Source organism: Silurus aristotelis (assembly GCF_946808225.1).
Source record: "Silurus aristotelis genome assembly, chromosome: 20".
Classification (NCBI taxonomy): domain Eukaryota; kingdom Metazoa; phylum Chordata; class Actinopteri; order Siluriformes; family Siluridae; genus Silurus; species Silurus aristotelis.
The window spans coordinates 14,958,257-14,980,413 of record NC_139593.1 but is presented as its reverse complement, the minus strand read 5'-3'; the positions used below and the strand labels follow the sequence as shown (position 1 = coordinate 14,980,413).

The 22,157-nt window shown below is 35.5% G+C and overlaps 1 protein-coding gene across 2 annotated transcripts in view; it reads right to left on the bottom strand.

Moving 5' to 3' along the window:
• The window catches only part of pspc1 (paraspeckle component 1), a 39,612-nt gene that overhangs the window by 1,883 nt on the left and 15,572 nt on the right, over window positions 1-22,157 (bottom strand). Inside the window, exons 7-10 of one of the 2 annotated variants that reach the window (XM_083522389.1) lie at window positions 19,050-19,107; window positions 12,656-12,801; window positions 8,389-9,932; window positions 4,899-7,948 (exon numbers count right to left, since the gene is read on the bottom strand). The exons of the other annotated variant lie outside the window; for it this stretch is intronic. Of the exons in view, the coding sequence (XP_083378515.1) occupies window positions 9,723-9,932; window positions 12,656-12,801; window positions 19,050-19,107 (414 nt within the window). The 3' untranslated portion in view covers window positions 4,899-7,948; window positions 8,389-9,722. Of the gene's footprint in view, window positions 1-4,898; window positions 7,949-8,388; window positions 9,933-12,655; window positions 12,802-19,049; window positions 19,108-22,157 lie in introns of those variants that run through there. 2 annotated transcript variants of the gene reach the window in all.

The window sequence follows — 22,157 nt, the reverse complement described above, 5'->3', positions numbered from 1 at the left end:
TTTGCCTTTCTTTTAAAAGTACCACCCACATTATAATGGACGGCAGAAATTTGACATATTTTTATTAACGCAAGCTATCAAAAAAAAAAAAAAAACATAAAATGGTGAAATGAAAAATGATCCTGTGATGTCAATTTTGTCACATATTCCACACTACACTGGCACTATATTGAAAAGGTTGTTCTAATAAAACATTTTTGGTAGAACAAAACAGTTTCTCCTATTGATTTAGTTGTTTTTATACAAATATGTCTATAAAGGGTCCAGTACCTAGATCTCCTGGAGAGCACTGTACATTCAAGCACTTAATATATGCCATAAAAATGTACAGTGCCGGGAATGTGGAGAAACGTGTGTGCATAGGGCGAAACAATTATGCTTCTGTAATAAATTTACATTGATGAGGTTAGAAACACCCCCAAAAAAATAACTGTCTGTGAATACAGTTGACTTTTGTTATCCTCAATACCTGCTGTAGAGTGTTAAATGCATGCACAGTAAATTTTACTGTAACCCTAAAGTGAAAATTTCTGCAAGTCGTCACTTCTGCTATTGCTTTTAACTTCTTTACAAGTCATTCATGAATTGGTGAAGCAGCAACGAAGTACATGGTAGCTTAAATCTTACCTTGTTTCTATTACCAATACAAAACAACATAGTTGTTGACACACTTTTATATATTCAGCCTCACTATTGGGACAACCTGCTCATTTATGCAATTTTTGTTGTTGCCAGGCAGGTTTTCGGAGATCATTGGATTTTAAAACACAATGAACTAGAGTGTTTACGCAGTTAAATTTGAAACAAGGATATATTAAGCTACAGTCCCTATGAGTATGTTCTGACCAGACAGAAAGACTATGGCTACTTAATCACCCTTTACAACCGTGATGAGCAGAAAAGAAAGCAAAAAACAGAGAAGCTGATAGAAGTGATCTTTGCTGCTGTAACCTCCCATCAAAAAACAGATTCATTACAAATGTACAGTTAAAGATTAGACCGGGATATGTTTGTTCTATTACACATTATATGATCCAAGATATTGTTCTGCTCACCACAGTTGTAAATATTGGCTACTGCAATTATTATTGCCTTCCTGTCAGCTTGAACCAGTCTGCTAGCTATTTGTCTCAGATGCGTCCCAACAACAGGGCATTTCTTTTCCCCGAACAGCCCCCTCATGGAAAGCATTTTTAGTTTTCACACCATTCTGTGTACACTCTAGAGACAGCAGTGTGTGGGAAAAAACTGATGATTAGCAGCTTCTGAAATACTCAAACTACCCCATCTGCCACCAACAATCACATCGCATTTCTTTTTACTTTGATGATCGGATGATTTGGATATGCTCTTGAACTTTATCTGCATAATTTTTTTGCACTATGCTGCTGATATACGATTGGCTAATTTTATAATTGCATAAATAAACAGGGTTGCAAGTGAAAGATTGAGTGTATTGATATGTCCATGAGAGAAGGACAGATGTTTTGTCCACAGCATTGTTTTAAAATTTTGAATTCTCCCAGCAACCCATGAGCTAAGACTCCTCTGCCTACAAGTATCATACAATATAGTCCTGCTCACAGCAATGTTTATGTTTATTTCCTGTGTTCCATTGGTAATAAATTTAGCCATAAACGAGTAGTGAGTTACTAGTAGGCAAAAGACAAGAAGCTGGGAAAATATGCTCTACCAGGAAATAGTAATAATTATATTTGGAAAACTTGTCATGAAATGTTCTCTATTGTATTACACTAAGAAAGAAAGAAAAAAAGAATTGACACAAACAGTGCATTTCTTATACAAGAAATTGAAGTATAGGAAATGAATATTCCACATAATGTACCAGGAGGAAGAAAGAAAAAAAAAAAAAATAGCTTTCAGCAGTTTATATATATATATATATATATATATATATATATATATATATATATATATATATATATATATATATATATATATATTTTAATAGATATAGACAGACCTCTTTATTCATCTCACAGGAAATTTTAAATCACACGGTTTTTTATTTATTTATTTAATTATTTATTTATTTATTTATTTATTTTTTATTTTATAAACAGCTTGTCCGGTAGCTGGGGTCAGAACGCAGGGTCAGCCAAAGGCACAGCACCCCTATGGAGCAGTTAAGGGTAAGTGTTTTACAAGTGCCTTACAAAAGGGCCTAGAAGAAGCAGCTTGGAGATGCTGAGGCTTGATCCCACAAATGTATTTGTTTAAAATTTCCAGGTTTATTTAAAGTTACACCAAAGAGTGTTCAGAAGCTGCGCAAAAACTGTGCATCATGTTATAAACGTTTTCCAGTCAAAAACACAGTGTATGTATTTGTACGACTATAAAGCATCATCCATACCATGTGTTACTCTCATCACCAGAACCTACATTTATGTTTGGTGTTTTATCAACTGTTCAATGAGCTCTGTTCATGGTAACGCTGGATACTGATTATTCGGTACGTTCTGTAATCTTCGTATTCATGGATTTTGAAGACATTTTGTTATATCGGCTCCTTATGCAGTGTAATCGGTGCAAATAAAATACAGAATAAAATGTTGCTTTGATAAATAATATTTATATATTTTTATTTCGTTCTTCTATTGTAGAAATATCAAAGTAAATTAATAGCAGAAAGGATCAATTTTAGTCAAACCAGCAAAGTCAAAAACGGTATAATTTATTGAAAGAATTTGATATTTTACAGTTTTTCGCAGTTGCTTAGGAGCATTTCTCGAATCATCCTTAAAGATTTGCAAATCAGTAAGTGCATTCTCAAAACAATGTGTACAAACAGCGCAATACATTGGATTTCTTGCAAAAGTGTGTTTGTTGCTCAAAATCCTTAGTACTTCTCTCAAAAGAAAGTATTTGTATCAATGAACATCTCATTGCCATCAAAATTAAAAAAATAAAAGTCCTTTTTATCATTGTTTACGAACAAGATAGTCAAAATGTTGTCATTTTTTTTCAATATGACAATGCTTTATTTTAGTATTTCCTGATGTAAACAATGTTTTGGATTACAAGTATTAAAAATGCACGAGGCTGAATTTCTTCTAAGTGGCAACTATGAATTTCAACAGCACAAATTTTCACATTACTCTATGTGAGATATTGATTGTAAGAGACTGGACAGGATTCACACTTTTTTATTGTTCTTTACTAGTGGACTGACTAAACAAATTACAATATAATGTCATTGTGATTGTCATTGGGAAAATAAAAAGACACAAATTAAAATTCTAAAAGGTAAACATAGGAAACACTTCTTAGGCAGAACTGACGTCCCAGTCTGTCGAGCCACAGATTTTCATCCACATCACAACAGATATCATCCCTACAATAGTGGCTCTAATTTCACCTCAAATGTGTTTATGTCCCTGGCCTCTTTTTCCAATGAAGAGCACAAATGACTAAATGATGTGGAGGTTGAACAAGTAGTTTTCAGAATTTCATTTCTGATCTGAGAAACGCTCCGAAGCGACTGAGAAAAACTGTAAACTGTAGTCTCTGAAATGCATTTAACATTTTTTTTATATTATTTTTAAGGACATATCTAATAGCTGTGTCACTGTGTTTATTGACTCAGTTTTTTGTTGCCTGTACACATGCACATTATGTAATTTCTAAATGGTGTTCATTTATATTGCTTCATTCAACACTTTGGTCTTGGGGGAACTTGTTCCACAGTGTACTATACTATACAGGTCTGACAAGACAATAAAAACCGACTTGACATTAAACTAAAGCTTACCTTTATGATGTGCACACATCCAAACGAGAAATTAACCCAAAGAAGAAAACTTTTTAGTGCAAAGGAAATGGCGATATCACAACAATGCTGTTTACTGAGTTTGGTCTTTTAAAAAGACCACTGGGCAGGATAGCTGACTAAAATAAACACAATGGAAGTTCAACTGGAAGTCCCAGATGCCCAAAATTAGCTTGTGGTATTGTGAATGAAAGAGAAGTGAAAGAGTCTTGGTTGACTTAGTTTTAAATCCACAATCCCCCCCCCCAGTAAAGGTCCTTTGTTGGGTTGAGAGCTTTGAGTCATTATTCTGCTGCGTTACTTAGTAAACTGGATGCATTTCTTTGCAAAGGAGCAGAAAGAATGTTTTTGAAGACTTCAATTAATTCTGCATTTATACAATAGTATTATAAAGGAATGAAGTTTGTGAACCTGCTCCAGACAACAGCAATGTCAGGCCAGAACACTACAAGCACATATGTGTTAGATTGTGAGCAGATCCTTTCTTTTCTTAAAATTAGATCATGACATTAGCAGATGCATTTAAAAAATAAATGACAACTGACCTTTGTGTTTGTATGTATAATTATTCCTTTATCAAATTAAAAAGATCAACACCCTAATGATCAGCAATGCAAAACTACTATCATTAATGAAAACAAAAAACCTATTCACTATAAAATGTATTGTTTCCATACATATAAATTCCAGTATTGTTTGGTTCATGGTTTTAATATATATATATATATATATGTGTGTCTGTTTTGTCTTATATAGTTTTTCCTTGCCACAGTCGCCATGGCTGCTCATCAGGGATAAATACACACCATTCACCTTGACTGTTAATTTCTGTAAAGCTGCTTTGAGACAATGTCTGTTGTGAAAAGCGCTATAGAAATAAACTTGACTTGACTTGATAGTCTCGTATAGTCTAAGCTGAATGTATAGTTTTATTTATGTCTGTACTTTTGAGAGTCACTAACAGCTGAAACCAAATTGTTGTGTGTCATCACACTTGGCCAATAAACCTGATTCTGAGATATATATATATATATATATATATATATATATATATATATATATATATATATATATATATATATATACACACACACACACACACACACACATATATATACATACACACACACACACACACACACACACACACACACACACACACACACACACACACACACACACACACACACACACACACACACACACACACACACACACACACAATTATTCACCTACTCACAATTCATTAAAATAATCACGTAAACCATGAAACAAACACTACTGGAATGCCTCCTTTTATACATATGGAAACAAATTTTGTAGTAATAGTTTTTTTTTTTTTCATTACTGATAACGGTAGGCTTTGCAGGAGGGGTCAAAACTGTCTGAGGAAAAAAGTATGCTTACTAGCTATTGTTGTTAAATATAGACAATATGCCCTAAAGTTGATGGACATCGGACCATCTTACCCATTAATGCCTTTTCGAAAACGTTGCTTAAAGTTGGAAGGATGCATATTCCCGGCATGTCCATGACAATATGGATTGTAAAGGTTGGAGATGAAAAACTATTAGCCCACAAAGAGCCCTCACCTTGTACTTTTTTCTACCACTGAATTCGTAAATTCACCTGCTTGGTCTTAAGCTTATCCCCTTTATTTATTTATTTATTTATTTTTAGAAAGAACAAGGATGTACACATTAGATTAAGCCAACAAAATCAACATTCAGACCACATTCTTCTTTCGAGAGAAAATCTGGCCTGTGGAGTAAAATGAAATGTGTATCTTATAGGAAAACTGCATGAGTCCAGTTGACATGCAAAAAGGATTGGAAGCTACTTTAGGCTATAGATCTGCTCTGGAACAGTTCTGACAGACCCTTCTTCTTCAAAGGGAGCGGTTTATGCAGAATTCCTTCCATTTGTCAAATAATGTAATATTATTCCTATTCTTGTGCCTGAACATGTGTGTAGCTGATACCACTTTGTCCAGGTTATTTTGTTCAGTCCAGAGCTAAGGTACATAAACTGCAAAAGGTACATATGATAGATAATTGATTTTCCTTCTGAAGATTTGTCACGTAAAGAGTTCTGCCTTCTGCTAACATTCTCAGAAAATTGTCCATGGCATGATTAAGAGCATAACAGCCTAAAAAGCAAAAGGAAAAATAACTTTCAAGGCAGACAATACAATGTAAACAACGATGACCATCAGGTGACTACCTTTGACATTCTCAAAGCGAATAAAGAGATACCAGATTTTAGAATATTCTAGATTATTATGCAATATCACTGTATATTAGTCACATTTCATTCACGCTACAAAAAAAAAATTGATCAAATTAATTAAACAGACTCAAAATAATCTTTTATATTAAATTAGCATAGCTGTTTTAAAATATTATGTAAGATTCCAAGTTACAATTCCAAGATGGCAGCCCTATTAGCACTGCTGTTTTTTTTTCCCCCTCAAGCATTTTAATTTCATGGTGAAATGCTCAGAATAAACCAGGGGCCTGCAAACATTCTGACCAAAAGAGCAGTTTAGGCCACTTTTCCACCAAATATAATTTGCCTGGAGCCACAAGACATATTTGACCTTTGAATATAACACAATGTGTTGTTTTTAAGAAGACGTAAGGTAGTTGCAAAGTTGTACACTAGGTGGCACTAGTGTGTTCTATTGCATTTGGTTGTAAGCAATGTATACCTTTTTGTCCCTGGCAAGAGAGTTGCATGGCAATGGGAGAGTGGCATCGCGAAATGGATGCTCTTGTATTTTAATGCACGAATCTTTCATATATTCTCCGTCTGTGAACGGCTTTTCTCATCTTCTGAGTTGCTGCAAAACCATCAGCTGTTGTTGAGTTTGCCGACTTTATCCACTGTATGAGGTCTAATTTGCTCTCCTCAGCTTTGTGTTGCAGTTCTAAAATGTTTTTTTTTTCGTTCATCTCCAGTTAGGTCCATCTCAGCAAATACTGTGTGCTTCATTTGGAAATATCGTTTGACATTCAAATTCTTTTTTGTTGTTTGCCAATTTCTCACCACAGTAAAAGCGAATTAATATAATAGCACAAAAAAAAACCCTCTGTCTTCATCAAAAATTTTTCTTTTTTTTTATATATATCCATAGCATTATCCATATTCAGCCTAGAAGAACAGGGATGTGGACCATAATATCTGCTACTCGGGGGTCAAGGCCCAGGAAGTAGACAGTAAGAGATGTAAGGTTTGATTGACAAAATATTAAAACTTGTATCTGTTACCTCAAATGCAAAGATAAGAGTTGTTCGCTTTGAAACACTGTTCACTGTGTAAAAAAAAAAAAATACATTTTTATTTGTTATTTTGTCATTGTTGCAGAGTCACAGCAGGGGGGGTTGAGGAGCCACAGGTTGGCGACACCTGGTATAGAAATACAATTGAGACGATGCATATTTTATGCTGCTTTTAACAAAAACAAATGATAGAAGTAAGATTTCCAGTGTGTATGTCCAGCATGGATTTTCCTTGTATTTTCATGATTCAACTACCAACAAGAAAATGTCTGAAAATATATATTACTGAGAGCCCCGCCCCCGCCCACCACAATAAAATAAAATGACCTTTATTTGCGTGGTTTAACCAAGAATGCAAGTGAAGGATTTGATTACACAGTTAAAAGAAGAGCAAAAAATGTAATTATTATAGGGATAGTACAGAGAATAGCAGAGACATTTGAGAAATGAATGGTGCAAAAACACATGCACTGGTGAAAAGAGATGTAGAGACGCTTTGTTCTGAATCAGCATTCATACGCATTCTGGGAAATTGGATAGGTACATGTTTGAAGTAACACTAAAAGAATAGTACAAGTTTAAACCCACAATGAGCAGCCATCCAATGGCTTCTTCTTGCGTGACTGCTTCTCAAAATGTAAACCCAGGGCAAAATGTAACAGCTCAACTGTTCAATACACTTTATGTAAATCTACCAAACCCCCCCCATAAGCCTGCAGTGCTATGATCTGCAAAAAATTAGGTCAGTGGACTACCTGAATATAGTGAATGACCACATTTTTCCATCCATTTCCTTCTTGACTGATGGCATGGGCATATTTCAAGATGACGACGCCGAGATTCCTCGGGCTTAAATTGTGAAAAAGTGTTAGAGGGAGCACGAGACATCATTTCGCTCATGGATTGGCCACCAATCTCTTGTATGAAACCCGAACATATTTGTCCGACTTTCTCATCATCATTACAAGATCTTGGCAAAAATGTAGCTCTGGACGGACAATAAAAGTTGTGACATTGACCAAGATCAAAGGAAAATGTGGTCCAACGGAATATGAGTGTTTGTGAAAGTTTTTTTTTTTTTTGGCACACACACACACACACACACACACACACACACACACACAAACACACACAAACACACACAAACACACACACGCTCTAAACATGAGCCAAGTGATTAGGAACCGATTTTGAATTTACACAATTCCATAAAACAATTCCAGGGGTAAATAAGTAAATTGATTAACAATTTTTTTAATGGATATAAAATAATAATAATAATAAATAATAATAATAATAAAAGAAAGGAAAATTCAGTGAACATGCAAGATGTTTTTTTTTTCTTAATTGTTACAGAAAAGATCTCAAATGGAGCTTTTTCACTTAACCAGGAAAGGAAATCAAATTTAGTATGAGTCCTTTTCTTATATCACAGCCTCGTAGTGGTCATGGCATAAAGGATTATATGCAATTTGCTGAGCCGAGTAATGCCACGCCACCTGGCAGAAAAGCGTGACGCATAACCAAATGATGACAGTAAACACTCATTTTAAACGTGAGTTTTTTTGGACACACAACTGATCGCTGAACACGATCATGCACAATGAGGACACTGAAATAATGGGCTTTTTTTCAATTACTACCTTTTTCAATTTTTTTTTTATTTAAGATTTGCCATTTGAGGAAGGTGAAAGGAGGGGGAAAAAAAATTTAAATAAAATAAAAAAAATCACAAACCCCGGCATTTTCATAATATTCGCTAAAACAAAAATGGCTGCTAAATGGCATGCACATTCTACATGACATACACTACTATCACTATCCATTCTACATGTAGTAGTCTAAAAAAACAATCACTGTAAATCAGATGTTGTACAAAGAGGATGTCCCAAGCAACATGCTCTTTCCCAACAACTAAAGTAAAACATTTATCTAATAACATGAGAGTTAAAGATGTTATATGCAACAGATTCTTAGAACCTCATGATTGGAAAAGGGCACGTTCCTGTTTAAAGCATGCTGTATTCATGTATAGGTGATGTTGCTTTGCTTCCACAGAAAAGTAACAATAGCTCAAATAGGCTTTTTGCAAACTCAGATTCTCATAAAACCACATTTATTCTGTTCCATTTCTTGATCTCACCTTATCGTATATTTTACCACTTGCCTTGTGCACATACAGAAGCCAAAAAACCCTCAAAAGAGGTTCCAACATGTCTTGTCAAATAAAAGGTTCTGAGTAGGCAAAAAAAATAATAAAATAAAATAAAAATAAAAAAATGCATATCAAATAATAAAGTTCCATATAATCAGGTAAACCGTAAAATATAGCCATAATTGACCTATACATTAGCTCAGCAAAGGCATTTATTCAAGCAAATTTATTCAGACACTTCCCTCAGAAACTCAATTTGACAAGAATCTGACTTTACTATGGTATATGCACAGTTAAGGCAATGTCAGTCTCAAAACAGTGTTTTCATTTCCAAACTAGTTTATGCTATGCCTCAAAGACTCGAGACAAAAGTCAACACGAATGGTTGTCTAAGAGCAGCACCACTGAGAAGAACATTAAATGAATATTCAGAAACAAGAGGTTAGATGTTCTGGGTCAAAGATTAAAATTCACTATCACGAAAGAAAACAAAAGCCTAGTATCTACGGCGCTTGCTGTTGGGCCCGTCAAAGTTTCCCCCAACAGGACTTCCTCGCCCAAATCCACCTGGACCACCCATTGGAGGCACAGGTCCTGCACCACCAATCACAGGTGACTGTTGTTGCTGGGGGGATTCAACACCTGGTCGAATACCCATTGTAGAACCCATCTGAGCAGGCGCTCCCTGAGAAAATCTTTCATTACGCTACAGTATGACAGTAGAGGAAAGGACATGATTGGTTTTATGTGAAAGAAAATCCATTAAGAATCGGCCAGTTTTGTCGTCAAGTCCAGAAATTACCAGAAAGATTTATGTGAATGTTTTGAATGTCACAACGTAGAATTCCCCCAGTTGACATGATGAAAAGCAGCCCCGTCCAGGTTCCAACAAAAAAGAGACAAATACAAATTAGTGTGCATAGAAATTAAGAATGTATGAGACAAAACTGCAGATATGCTTCGAAGAGGTAAAATGATCATTATAATAAATACTAATACTTAGTGAAAAGGTCAATAACATGCCAGAAAAAATTAACAAAGTAAAATAACTTTACTATGAACATTGTAACTAGACCAAACCTCCCCCCAAAAAAACTTTGAATAAATTGAGGTGGATTCAGTAGAACTTTTCTGGAATGTTAGATGACCATTAAAAATGAAAATCGATATATAATAAACAACTGCAATAGAATAACAACAAAAACCTATGCTATTTCAATTATTTATGTAGTAATTCTATTATGTAGATATGTTGCAAACCATTAAACAAATCAACTTTGAATGTAGAAGTAAGTCATATTTTACAAGTGTGTTTCTCAGAGCTAGAGAGAGAATTCATGAAGAGTGACTAAATTCTAGGTCCTATTGACATAAACCTAGAAGGTCATGGCTCATGCCATATGTCGATTGCATGTCCAAGTTTGTGCAATAATTATAATAATAAAATGTGTTTGAGAAATAGTGGCGAGAAATAGTGGCAAGTGAAAATAGGCAGTGCAATAGTAAGGTAATAATAATCCAAATATGGTCTGTGACTTTCCTATTTGTTGGTGTTTTGCACTTATACAGACTTTGAATGAAACATTATTTTGATGTATTCAAAATTGGCAATTTTAGGAAAATGTAACAGTATGCAAATATGTCAATTTCATTCAACTGATGAATAGCATATACCGTAATTTCCGGACTATTAAGCGCACCCAAATATAGGTCTACATTGAAACTAATAAACTTTACACAGGCTTTAATGAAAGACAGTGCCTGTTACACGGCTTGTATCTAAACAGTAGCCTACCAAGAAAGTCATTGTTTACTGTCTTCCTCCTTCCTTTCACAACTATTTCTCTCGAGAGTTTATCTTTTGGCATCGTCGTGCGTTTAAAAATCACCATCGGTGAAGCTTTTCTCCCGATGCTGTGCAGCTCAGAACACAGGTGAAGTGCGTTTTTTCATGCCCGGTTGTTTTCAGCGTGACGAATGATTCGCATTTCCTGTAGACCGTCCGAGTGAGCGGCAGGTCAAACGTCAGGGGAACATCATCCATATTTATGATGTGGTGCGGCCCAATTCAGTGGGAGCGCATCTGATTTAATATAAAGAGTTTAATTGGTTCAGCTGAACCCGTTCGGCAATTTCATTGGTCTGATGTTACGGGGCTCAGTTTTTTATATTGAGGCTTGTGAAACCGAGAAAAACACAGGAAAAATCCATAAATTAGCCGCTTCATTGTTTAAAAAAGTAGCGGCTTATAGTCTGGAAAATACGGTCATTTGCATGATGGTGTATAACTAATGAAAAAAGTAAACGCTTTTAAGGTTTCTTTACTGAAAATAAAAGTTTAACAAGTACCATTCCTCATAAGCTGAAATTTGGAATATAAAAATGCTGTATTTCCTAGAAATGTATTAGCACCATAAGTGAAGACTGGTGAAAAACTGGCCTTATGAAAACATGGCTTTGTATTTGCATGGGCCAAAATGATTGCATTTTGTGCATTAACATTTATGGCATTTCGCATATTATTCAGAGTGACTTACAATTGTTTTATTATTATCTTACTCAAGGGCCAAGCAGTGGCAGCTTGGCAGTGCTGGGATTTGACCTCATGGCCTTCCAATCAGAATTCCAAAAGAAAATACAAAGTGAGGTTGCTTAACAGAGAATCTCGCTTTGTTTTGCTTTCTGACCATCTGATTGGAAGATCATCGACTGGCCCATTGATCATCTCAATATATGTATGTATGTATGTATGTATGTATGTATAGATAGATAGATAGATAGATAGATAGATAGATAGATAGATAGATAGATAGATAGATAGATAGATAGATAGATAGATAGATAGATAGATAGATAGATAGATAGAGAGAGAGAGAGAGAGATAGATAGATAGATAGATAGAGAGAGAGAGAGTTGTTGAATCCAATATGCTATCAAGTGCAGATAACAATTTGGGATTCTTGAGGACATTTTACCTCTTCCCTATCAAGGGGATTAAAATACTACCTTTCAGACATTTTCAGGCATGTACCTAGTTGTATAAGCCAGTCCTATAAAATCTGGCATTTATAGTCTTATATTTATGTATATTTTTTCCCCTTACTTAGCAAGCGGAATAAGCTGTAATATCAACCTTTTTTCAGAACAAAAATTATAGCAACGGGTTTTAAAGAACCGATAAGGATTCTATAAAGAATTTGATTACATGACTGCTGTTAAAGTAACAGCACTATCCAAGTTCTTTTCATGTATGCATATACATTCATTTTTGCACATTACACGAGTACATAACATTTATAGGATAATTAGAATTGTTTGTATTGTACTGCCTCTTACAGCATTTCTTCATCGACTGATGAAAGTGGAATTAGGAATAGTTAGGGATGTCATTTCACAAAACAATAGTAAACAATAGCACTGATACGTTACCATATTTCCGTTATCTTGAATGAGGGGTGCCCCCATATTTGCTGATCCCTCTGGCCCCATGGCTCCACCCCGGCCTGACATGCCCATACCCATCATTTGGGCAGGGCCTTGGTTACCGCTAACAGCAGCGGCAGGATTAAAAGCATCTACACAAGACAATGCATGACCAATATTAACTAAGACATGTTTCCAGCCATCTTGGCACTAATCTGAGCAATGCAGACTATTTGTGTTTTGCAGTACCATGTTCCTACATCTAAACTGCCCTCCAAGAAAAGAACATAATATTCATAAACTGCCACACATTAAAAAGAAGTATTAAAAAAATGGTAAAGAGGAAAAAAAATTATAAATCAGGTTCTGAGAAAGAAAGAAACAAAACCCAACAAAAGATTTTTTGTAAAAATTGAAAGAAGCGTCAGTTGACTTATTTCCATGATTCACAAAAAAATGCCAACTAGTCAATGTTCAAAAATCTGGTAATAAATGCTGGTCTGGTACAAAATGAAAAATAGTTGAAAAATAAAGCTCCAAAGATGAAGAGTGTATATTTACAGATATTTACAATTTCCCAAACCAAATTATTTTATAAAGGGTGTACAGTGGCTGTCAAAAAATTCCTTTTGTTTTGTTCCTTTTGTTTACATGCAACAAACTTGGAATTAGACAGTAAATGAATGATCGAAAGCTCTATAGACATGCGAGTCCAAACTTGACATTTTTGGCTCTAACAGAAACTCTTGTATAAGACAAAAACCAGAATGGAAAATGTCATTAGACTGTCTCACACCTATAGTCAAGCACGGTGGTGGAAGCTTAATGGTTTGGTGTTGTATTTAGAGCAGGGAAGGTTGGTAACTTATTCTAAGAGAAAGCAAATATCATAGCTACCATTCTATAATTCAACACCATGCAGTTCCTTCTGGACTGTGGCTAATTAGATTCGACTTCAATAAAAAGATAACTAAGACAATGAGCCAAACCAAATGCCCAAGCTCTGTAAGCATTATTTATAGAGCAAACAGTCAGCTGTGGTGTTTTCTATCATGGAATGGTCTTCCCAGTCACCGCACCTAAATCCTATTGAACTGCTCTGGGATTAACTGGATCAAACGGTCAGAAAATAATACCCAACTAGTGAAGAACAACTTGGGTGAGTCTAATAAAAGGCATAGCAAACTATTTTAAATATTTTATATTATATATATATATATATATATATATATATATATATATATATATATATATATATATATATATATATATATATATATATACAGTGAGGAAAATAAGTATTTGAACACCCTGCTATTTTGCAAGTTCTCCCACTTAGAAATCATGGAGGGTTCTGAAATTGTCATCGTAGGTGCATGTCCACTGTGAGAGACATAATCTAAAAAAAAAAAAAATCCAGAAATCACAATATATGATTTTGTAACTATTTATTTGTATGATACAGCTGCAAATAAGTATTTAAACACCTGAGAAAGTCAATGTTAATATTTGGTACAGTAGCCTTTGTTTGCAATTACAGAGGTCAAACGTTTCCTGTAATTTTTCACCAAGTTTGCACACACTGCAGGAGGGATTTTGGCCCACTCCTCCACACAGATCTTCTCTAGATCAGTCAGGTTTCTGGCAGGTCGCTGAGAAACACGGAGTTTGAGCTCCCTCCAAAGATTCTCTATTAGGTTTAGGTCTGGAGACTGGCTAGGCCACGCCAGAACCTTGATATGCTTCTTACAGAGCCACTCCTTGGTTATCCTGGCTGTGTGCTTCGGGTCATTGTCATGTTGGAATACCCAGCCTCAACCCATCTTCAATGCTCTAACTGAGGGAAGGAGGTTATTCCCCAAAATCTCGCAATACATGGCCCCAGTCATCCTCTCCTTAATACAATGCAGTCGCCCTGTCCCATGCGCAGAAAAACAACCCCAAAGCATGATGCTACCACCCCCATGCTTCACAGTAGGGATGGTGTTTTTGGGATGGTAATCATTATTCTTCTTCCTCCAAACACGTTTAGTAGAATTATAACCCAAAAGTTCTATTTTGGTCTCATCTGACCACATGACTTTCTCCCATGACTCCTCTGGATCATCCAAATGGTCATTGGCAAACTTAAGACGTGCCTGGACACGTGCTGGTTTAAGCAGGGGAACCTTCCGTGCCATGCATGATTTCAAACCATGACGTCTTAGTGTATTACCAACAGTAACCTTGGAAACGGTGGTCCCAGCTCTTTTCAGGTCATTGACCAGCTCCTCCTGTGTAGTTCTGGGCTGATTTCTCACCTTCTTTAGGATTATTGAGACCCCACGAGGTGAGATCTTGCATGGAGCCCCAGTCCGAGGGAGATTGACAGTCATGTTTAGCTTCTTCCATTTTCTAATGATTGCTCCAACAGTGGACCTTTTTTCACCAAGCTGCTTGGCAATTTCCCCGTAGCCCTTTCCAGCCTTGTGGAGGTGTACAATTTTGTCTCTAGTGTCTTTGGACAGCTCTTTGGTCTTGGCCATGTTAGTAGTTGGATTCTTACTGATTGTATGGGGTGGACAGGTGTATTTATGCAGCTAATGACCTCAAACAGGTGCATCTAATTTAGGATAATAAATGTAGTGAAGGTGGACATTTTAAAGGCAGACTAACAGGTCTTTGAGGGTCAGAATTCTAGCTGATAGACAGGTGTTCAAATACTTATTTGCAGCTGTATCATACAAATAAAGAGTTTAAAAATCGTATATTTTAATTTCTGGATTTTTTTATTTTTTTTTAGATTATGTCTCTCACAGTGGACATGCACCTACGATGACAATTTCAGACCCCTCCATGATTTCTAAGTGGGAGAACTTGCAAAATAGCAGGGTGTTCAAATACTTATTTTCCTCACTGTATATGTGTATATGTGTGTGTGTGTGTGTGTGTCTGTGTGTTAAACTTCATTTCCATTGACATAACCCTAACCCTATATACAGGTGCATCTCAATAAATTCAAATATAATTAAAAAAAGTTGATTTATATGGTAATTAAATGCAATAAGTGAAACTCGTATATTATAGAGATATACTTCAAGTATTTATTTATTTTCATTTTGGCTCACATTTAACAAAAACCCACCAATTCACTCTCAAAAAATTAGAATACTTTATAAGACCAATAAAAAAAAACATTTTTAGTGAATTGTTGGCCTTCTGGAAAGTATGTTTATTTACTGTATATGTACTCAATATTTGGTAGTGGCTCCTTTTGCTTTAATAACTGCCTCAATTTCGGCGTTGCATGGAAATAATCAGTCTGTGACACCTCTGAGGTGGTATGGAAGCCCAGGTTTCTTTAACAGTGGCCTTCAGCTCATCTGCATTATTTTGTCTCTTGTTTCTTATTTTCCTCTTGACAAAGAACATAACATATATATTCTCTTTGGGATTTAGGTTTGGTGAGTTTGCTGGCCAGTCAAGAACACCAACACCATGGTCATTTAGCCAACCTTTGGTGTTTTTGGCATTGTGGGCAGATGCCAAATCCTCCTGGAAAATGAAATTAGCATCTCCATAAAGCTGGTCAGCAGAAGGAAGCATGAGGTGCTCTAAAACTTCCTGGTCGATGGCTGTGCTGACCTTGGACTCGATAAAAACAGTGGACCAACACCAGTAGATGACATGACTCCCAAACCACCGCTGACTGTGCAAACTTTACACTGGACCTCAAGCAACTTGGATTCTGTGCCTCTTCTCTCTTCTTTCAGATTCTGGGACCTTGATTTCCAAATGAAATGCAAAAGTTTATTTCCTTTCATCTGAAAAAAGATGACTTTGGCCAACTGAGCAACAGTCCAGTCCTTTTTGTCCTCTGCCCAGGTGAGACACCTCTGACATTGTCTCTGGTTCAGGAGTGGCTTGACACAAGGAATACGTCAGTTGTAGTCCATGGATACGTCTGTGTATGGTGGCTCTTGAAGCACTGACTCCAGCTGCAGTCCACTCTATGTGAATCTCCCCAAATTCTTTAATGGGCTTCGTTTTACCTTTTTCTACCACATTTTGTTCCTTCCATTCAACTTTCCATTAATGTGCTTGGATACAGCACTCTGTGAACAGCAGCTTCTTTAGCGATGACCTTTTGTGTCCATGTGCATGTCCATGTGTGTCAATGATCGTCTTCTGGACAACTGTCAAGTCAGCAATCTTCCCCCATGATTGTTTAGCCTGAACCAGACAGACACAATTTAAAGGCTCAGGAAACCTTTTGTAGGTGTTTGAATTTAATGAGCTGGTTAGAGTGTGACACCACGAGTCTCCAATATTGAACTTTTTTTTAACATGTTCAAATGTTTTGAGATACTAAATTTGGGTTTTTATTAGCTGTAAGCCATAATTATCAAAATTAAAAGAAATAAACACTTGAAATATATCAGTCTACGTGTGATGAACCTATATAATATACGAGTTTCACTTTTTGTGTTCAATTAATAAAATAAATTAACTTTTAAATTATATTCTAATTTATTGAGATGCACATTATATACATATATTGACGAAGGGAAAACACACACACACACACACACACACACACACACACACACACACACACAGGGTTAAAAATCTTTTTTCTCCTCTTCCTAATTTATTATTTTTTTTGCATGCTTCTCACACTTAAATGTTTCAGATCATTAAACTAATATAAATATTAGTAAAGGATAACACAAGTGAACACAACATGCAGTTTTTAAATGAAGATTTCTATTATTGAGGGAAAACACAATCCAAAACTCCATGGCCCTGTGTGAAAAAGTGTTAAAACTGTGGTTTATCACACTGGAGTTAAATTTCTCCAGCCACACCCAGACCTGATTACTGCCTCACCTGCTCACAATCAAGAAATCTCTTAAATAGGACCTGCCTGACAAAGTAAAGTAGACCAAAAGATCCTCAAAATCTAGACATCAGGCCGAGATCCAAAGAAATTCAGAAACAAATGAGAAGGAAAGTAATTGAGATCTATCAGTCTGGAAAAAGTTATAAAGCCATTTCTTAAGCTTTGGGACTCCAGTGAACCACAGTGAGAAACATTATTCACAAATGACAAAAACATGGAACAGTGGAGAACCTTCCCAGGAGTGGCCGCCGACCAAAATTACCCCAAGAGCACAGCGACGACTCATCCAAGAGGTCACAAAAGACCCTACAACATCATCCAAAGAACTGCAGGCCTTTACTTGCCTTAGTTAAGGTCAGGGTTCATGACTCCACTATAAGAAAGAGACTGGGCAAAAATGTTCTGCATGGCAAAGTTCCAAGATGAACACCACTGCTGAGCTAAAAGAACATAAAGGCTCATCTCAGTTATGGTAAAAAAAAAAAAAAAAAACCTTAATAATCCCCAAGACTTTTGGGAAAATACTCTGTGTAATGTGTGTCTCATTATGTTTGGCGTAAAAGTAACACCGCATTTCAGAAAATAAAACCATCATACCAACAATAAAATATGGTGGTGGTGGTAGTGTGATGGTCTGGGGCTGTTTCACTGCTTCAGGACCTGGAAGACTTGCTGTGATAAATAGAACCATGAATTCAGCTGTTTACCAAAAAATCCTGAAGGAGAATGTCCGGCCATCTGTTCGTGACCTTAAGCTGATGCGAACTTGGGTTCTGCAGCAGAACAATGATCCAAAACACATCAACAAGTCCACCTCTGAATGACTGAAGAAAAACAAAATGAAGACTTTGGAGTGGCCTAATCAAAGTCCTGATCTGATTCTATTGAGATGCTGTGGCATGACCTTAAAAAGGCGATTCATGCTTGAAAACCCTACAATGTGGCTGAATTACAACAATTCTGCATGAGTGACCAAAATTCCTCCACAGCGCTGTAACAGACTCATTGCTCAAGTTATCGCAAACGGTTGATTGCAGTTGTTGCTGCTAAGAGTGGTCCAACCAGTTATTAGGTTTCGGGGGCAAACACTTTTTTCACACAGGGCCATGTAGTTTTGGATTTTGTTTCCCCCAATAATAAAAACCTTCATTTAAAAATTGCATGCTTTCACTTGTGTTCTCTTTTACTAATATTTAATTAGTTTGATGATCTGAAACATTAAAGTGTGACAAACATGCAAAAAGATAATAAATCAGGACACTTTTTCACACCACTGTATATCGGTAAATGACCTTGTTTGTTGCATAGAAACAAAGGGAACATGCATGTGTCTAAACTTTAAGTTGTTATACCCTACTCATCCAATTTTAATAAACTTAAAGGCAAGTGGTCTTCAGATCACAGGTCACATTATGGCTGCATGTATGTACATCAATGTTACACAAGTAAAACTGATATGTGGTATAAGGTATAATATGCACATTTGGTTCGAGCTTGGGCTGAGATTTATGACCGTACCTCCCATATTAACGGCTCCACGGGCACCCATTTCACTCATTCTCATATCCTGTTCTCTCTGAAAGTGAAGAAAAGTTATTAAGCCGTAAGCCGCATGTGAGAAAAAAGATCATCTGTGGAAGTTTAAATCAGCGCACAGGACAGCATCCTTGGATAGATTTTATTATTGAGCCTCATTTATCAAACTAAAAAAAAAAAAAAAGGACATTAAATGCGAAAAGAAGTGTAAACCTATATTTTCAATGTCAGTTTTGTTTTCCATGCGATTTCCTTTTAATGCTGTGCAACACACTATTGAAGCACAAAATGGCTAATAAGCACCTGATATGCTTCAAGTAACAATGTGCCATATATTCCCAGTGCAATCGGCGAGCTTCCTATGACGCTGCTGCTTTTCCTGGACTTGTAAATCAATATAATTTCTCTAACTTCACTCAAATTTGGCCTTTTAAAAAATATTATTTTTACATTGTTAAATAAAAATGACTACATGTATTTTCGCTTCAACCTCGAGAAAGTCTGTTTTTGACTTTTAGGTCATTGTAGGGATACAAGCGCTGTGTTTTTGTGCATCAGCAAATGCAAATGGGATGTGCCGCACGCACAACGGGTAATTTAAGTGCGTAAACGCCATCGGCGGCACGCAGGAATGAATCAAATCAGTATTGCTGAAAATTCTATAAAGCCAGTGAACATTTTTGGTTCGGTTTGGCTTATGAGCGTACAACTGCACAGAACTTTCCTACAAGATTGATAAATGAGGCTCAGTCATTAAATATATCGGCGTAAATTTAAAGCAATTAGAATTCGAGCTATTCACTTATGTTACATTAAGGACATCAACAACATACAGTTTTCACTAACAGCGTTATTGTAAACTATTTAATCGTCTGCTACTTCGGTTTCAAAAGTCAGGGTTGCCGTACATATTTTGCATTACATTTTTTGTAACGTTATAAAATAAGATTAAGAGAAATTTAGGCAACTGATTGAGCTACTGTATTAAGCTATATGTAGTATACATATTACTATTCATTAACTGTCAAACCTTTACAGAACAAACTACATGAGGATACATTAATAAAGTTACCGACTTTTAACTTTATTAATGTAGGTTTCCTACATTTTAGCAAAAATTTATTCTTTTTAATTAAAAATATCATTCAAAACAAAATAATAGGGAAAGACAACTAAATGTGTGGAAAAACGCATTGGATGCTATTAAATGATGAGCAAGAACAGCTGACCTTGCTTTTGAAACAAGATGAATAAGGTATATGAATTTGTCCCGAATACTCTTCTAACTGTTACCCTGCACTTGACCTCACCAAAGTGTGAACAAAATGAACAGGAATAATCATCATAAAAGAGGACCAAACAGGGGGGGTATGGTAGATGGGGATTTAGGGGTTATTAACAACCAATAAACAGTAAGATATTACCAGACAAGATGCATCCTATGGTGCAAGTAATCATACCTTATTATGCTCCTATGGATCATACAAACATGCAGCATGTAAATGGGAAGATAAAGTCCCCATACAGAATACATTATTTAAATGGTTTTATGATGTAATCAAGCATGTTCCATGCCATACTGCGGCTGATATGTGGAATTTTTTTATCCAGTTCCATATATTGTTAGTAATATTGATATGAATATGAAATGCTTTCCAATTAAAAGATACTAAAACCTGTACAGGTTCTTGAACCTATTCTCTACCAGGCAACTAGTAATGAAGACTAAAAGGTCTTAACATGAAACGTGCATGTCGCTATCATGCAAGCTAATGACAACATCCCAAGAAGGATTTCGGCTCTTCCGGAATCCTCCTTAGTAGGTCCCTATTAATTGCTTATTTTTTATTTATGAATTTTTTGTTATTTTGCTATACATTCTGTCCCTGTATTTAAGAAAACAAAAACACACACAAAAAAAACTAAATATATTTAAATGGCAAAATTGTTCAGTAGGAAGAAACATCACAAACCAGTGAGAGAACAGATAGTAAACAAAAGGTATGCTGAATGCTTGTGTTGAAAATATTAAAGATGTGGGTCATTTGTCCATAAATACAAGCACAATTTCTAATTTCCATGAATAGAGCACTCTCTCACAAACACACACACACATCTCAAATATGCATATAGGCAATTAGGAAAAAAAAAATAATACAAATAAAAAGAGATCATGGTTATTTTAAAAACAATCATTTAAAATTCATGCAATACCTTTATTTCCCATTAAAATGAAACCTTTTTCAAATGTGAACACACTGCTATTCCAATTTTTATGTATTTATTGTAACTTAGTCTAACTGCTTGATTCTGATTGGCTGGAAAGTACGTTCAGGTTCCATTCAATTTATTTACAGTTCCTAATTAATGCAATGCCTACTAATTGTAAATACTTGTATAAAAAAAGTATGCATACTAACACACCGTTACACCCGAGTAGATTTATACAGAGTGATACAGCTACTGTGAACATTTCCTACTTAAGTCATTAGCTAAAAATATATATTTTTTAAAGGTAATAAAGCAAGACCAATTTTGATAAATGGGCCAAGACAAATTACGCAAGATAAATTACATGTACTAAATAAAACGATGTTAAACGAGTTTGGAAAAGTGCCGTTGCCCAAAAGAAACGGCACAAGGAATCAACATCAACAGCTTCGTTGTTGTTAGAGACATCGCACTTATACATGTAAATCATGTGCAGGTTTCATTTTCTCTTGAGGAAATATTTATACCAAAAATATTTGAAATAAAAAATTTTATGGCGCTACTTGATCTCTGCAAAAAATAACGGCTAATTTTTGTTAATAATTTTAGTAAATCCGTGTGTGATATCACACCCACACTCTTTAATTTATATATATATATATATATATATATATATATATATATATATATATATATATATATATATATATATATATGAATTATACAGTGAGGAAAATAAGTATTTGAACACCCTGCTATTTTGCAAGTTCTCCCACTTAGAAATCATGGAGGGGTCTGAAATTGTCATCGTAGGTGCATGTCCACTGTGAGAGACATAATCTAAAAAAAAAAATCCAGAAATCACAATGTATGATTTTT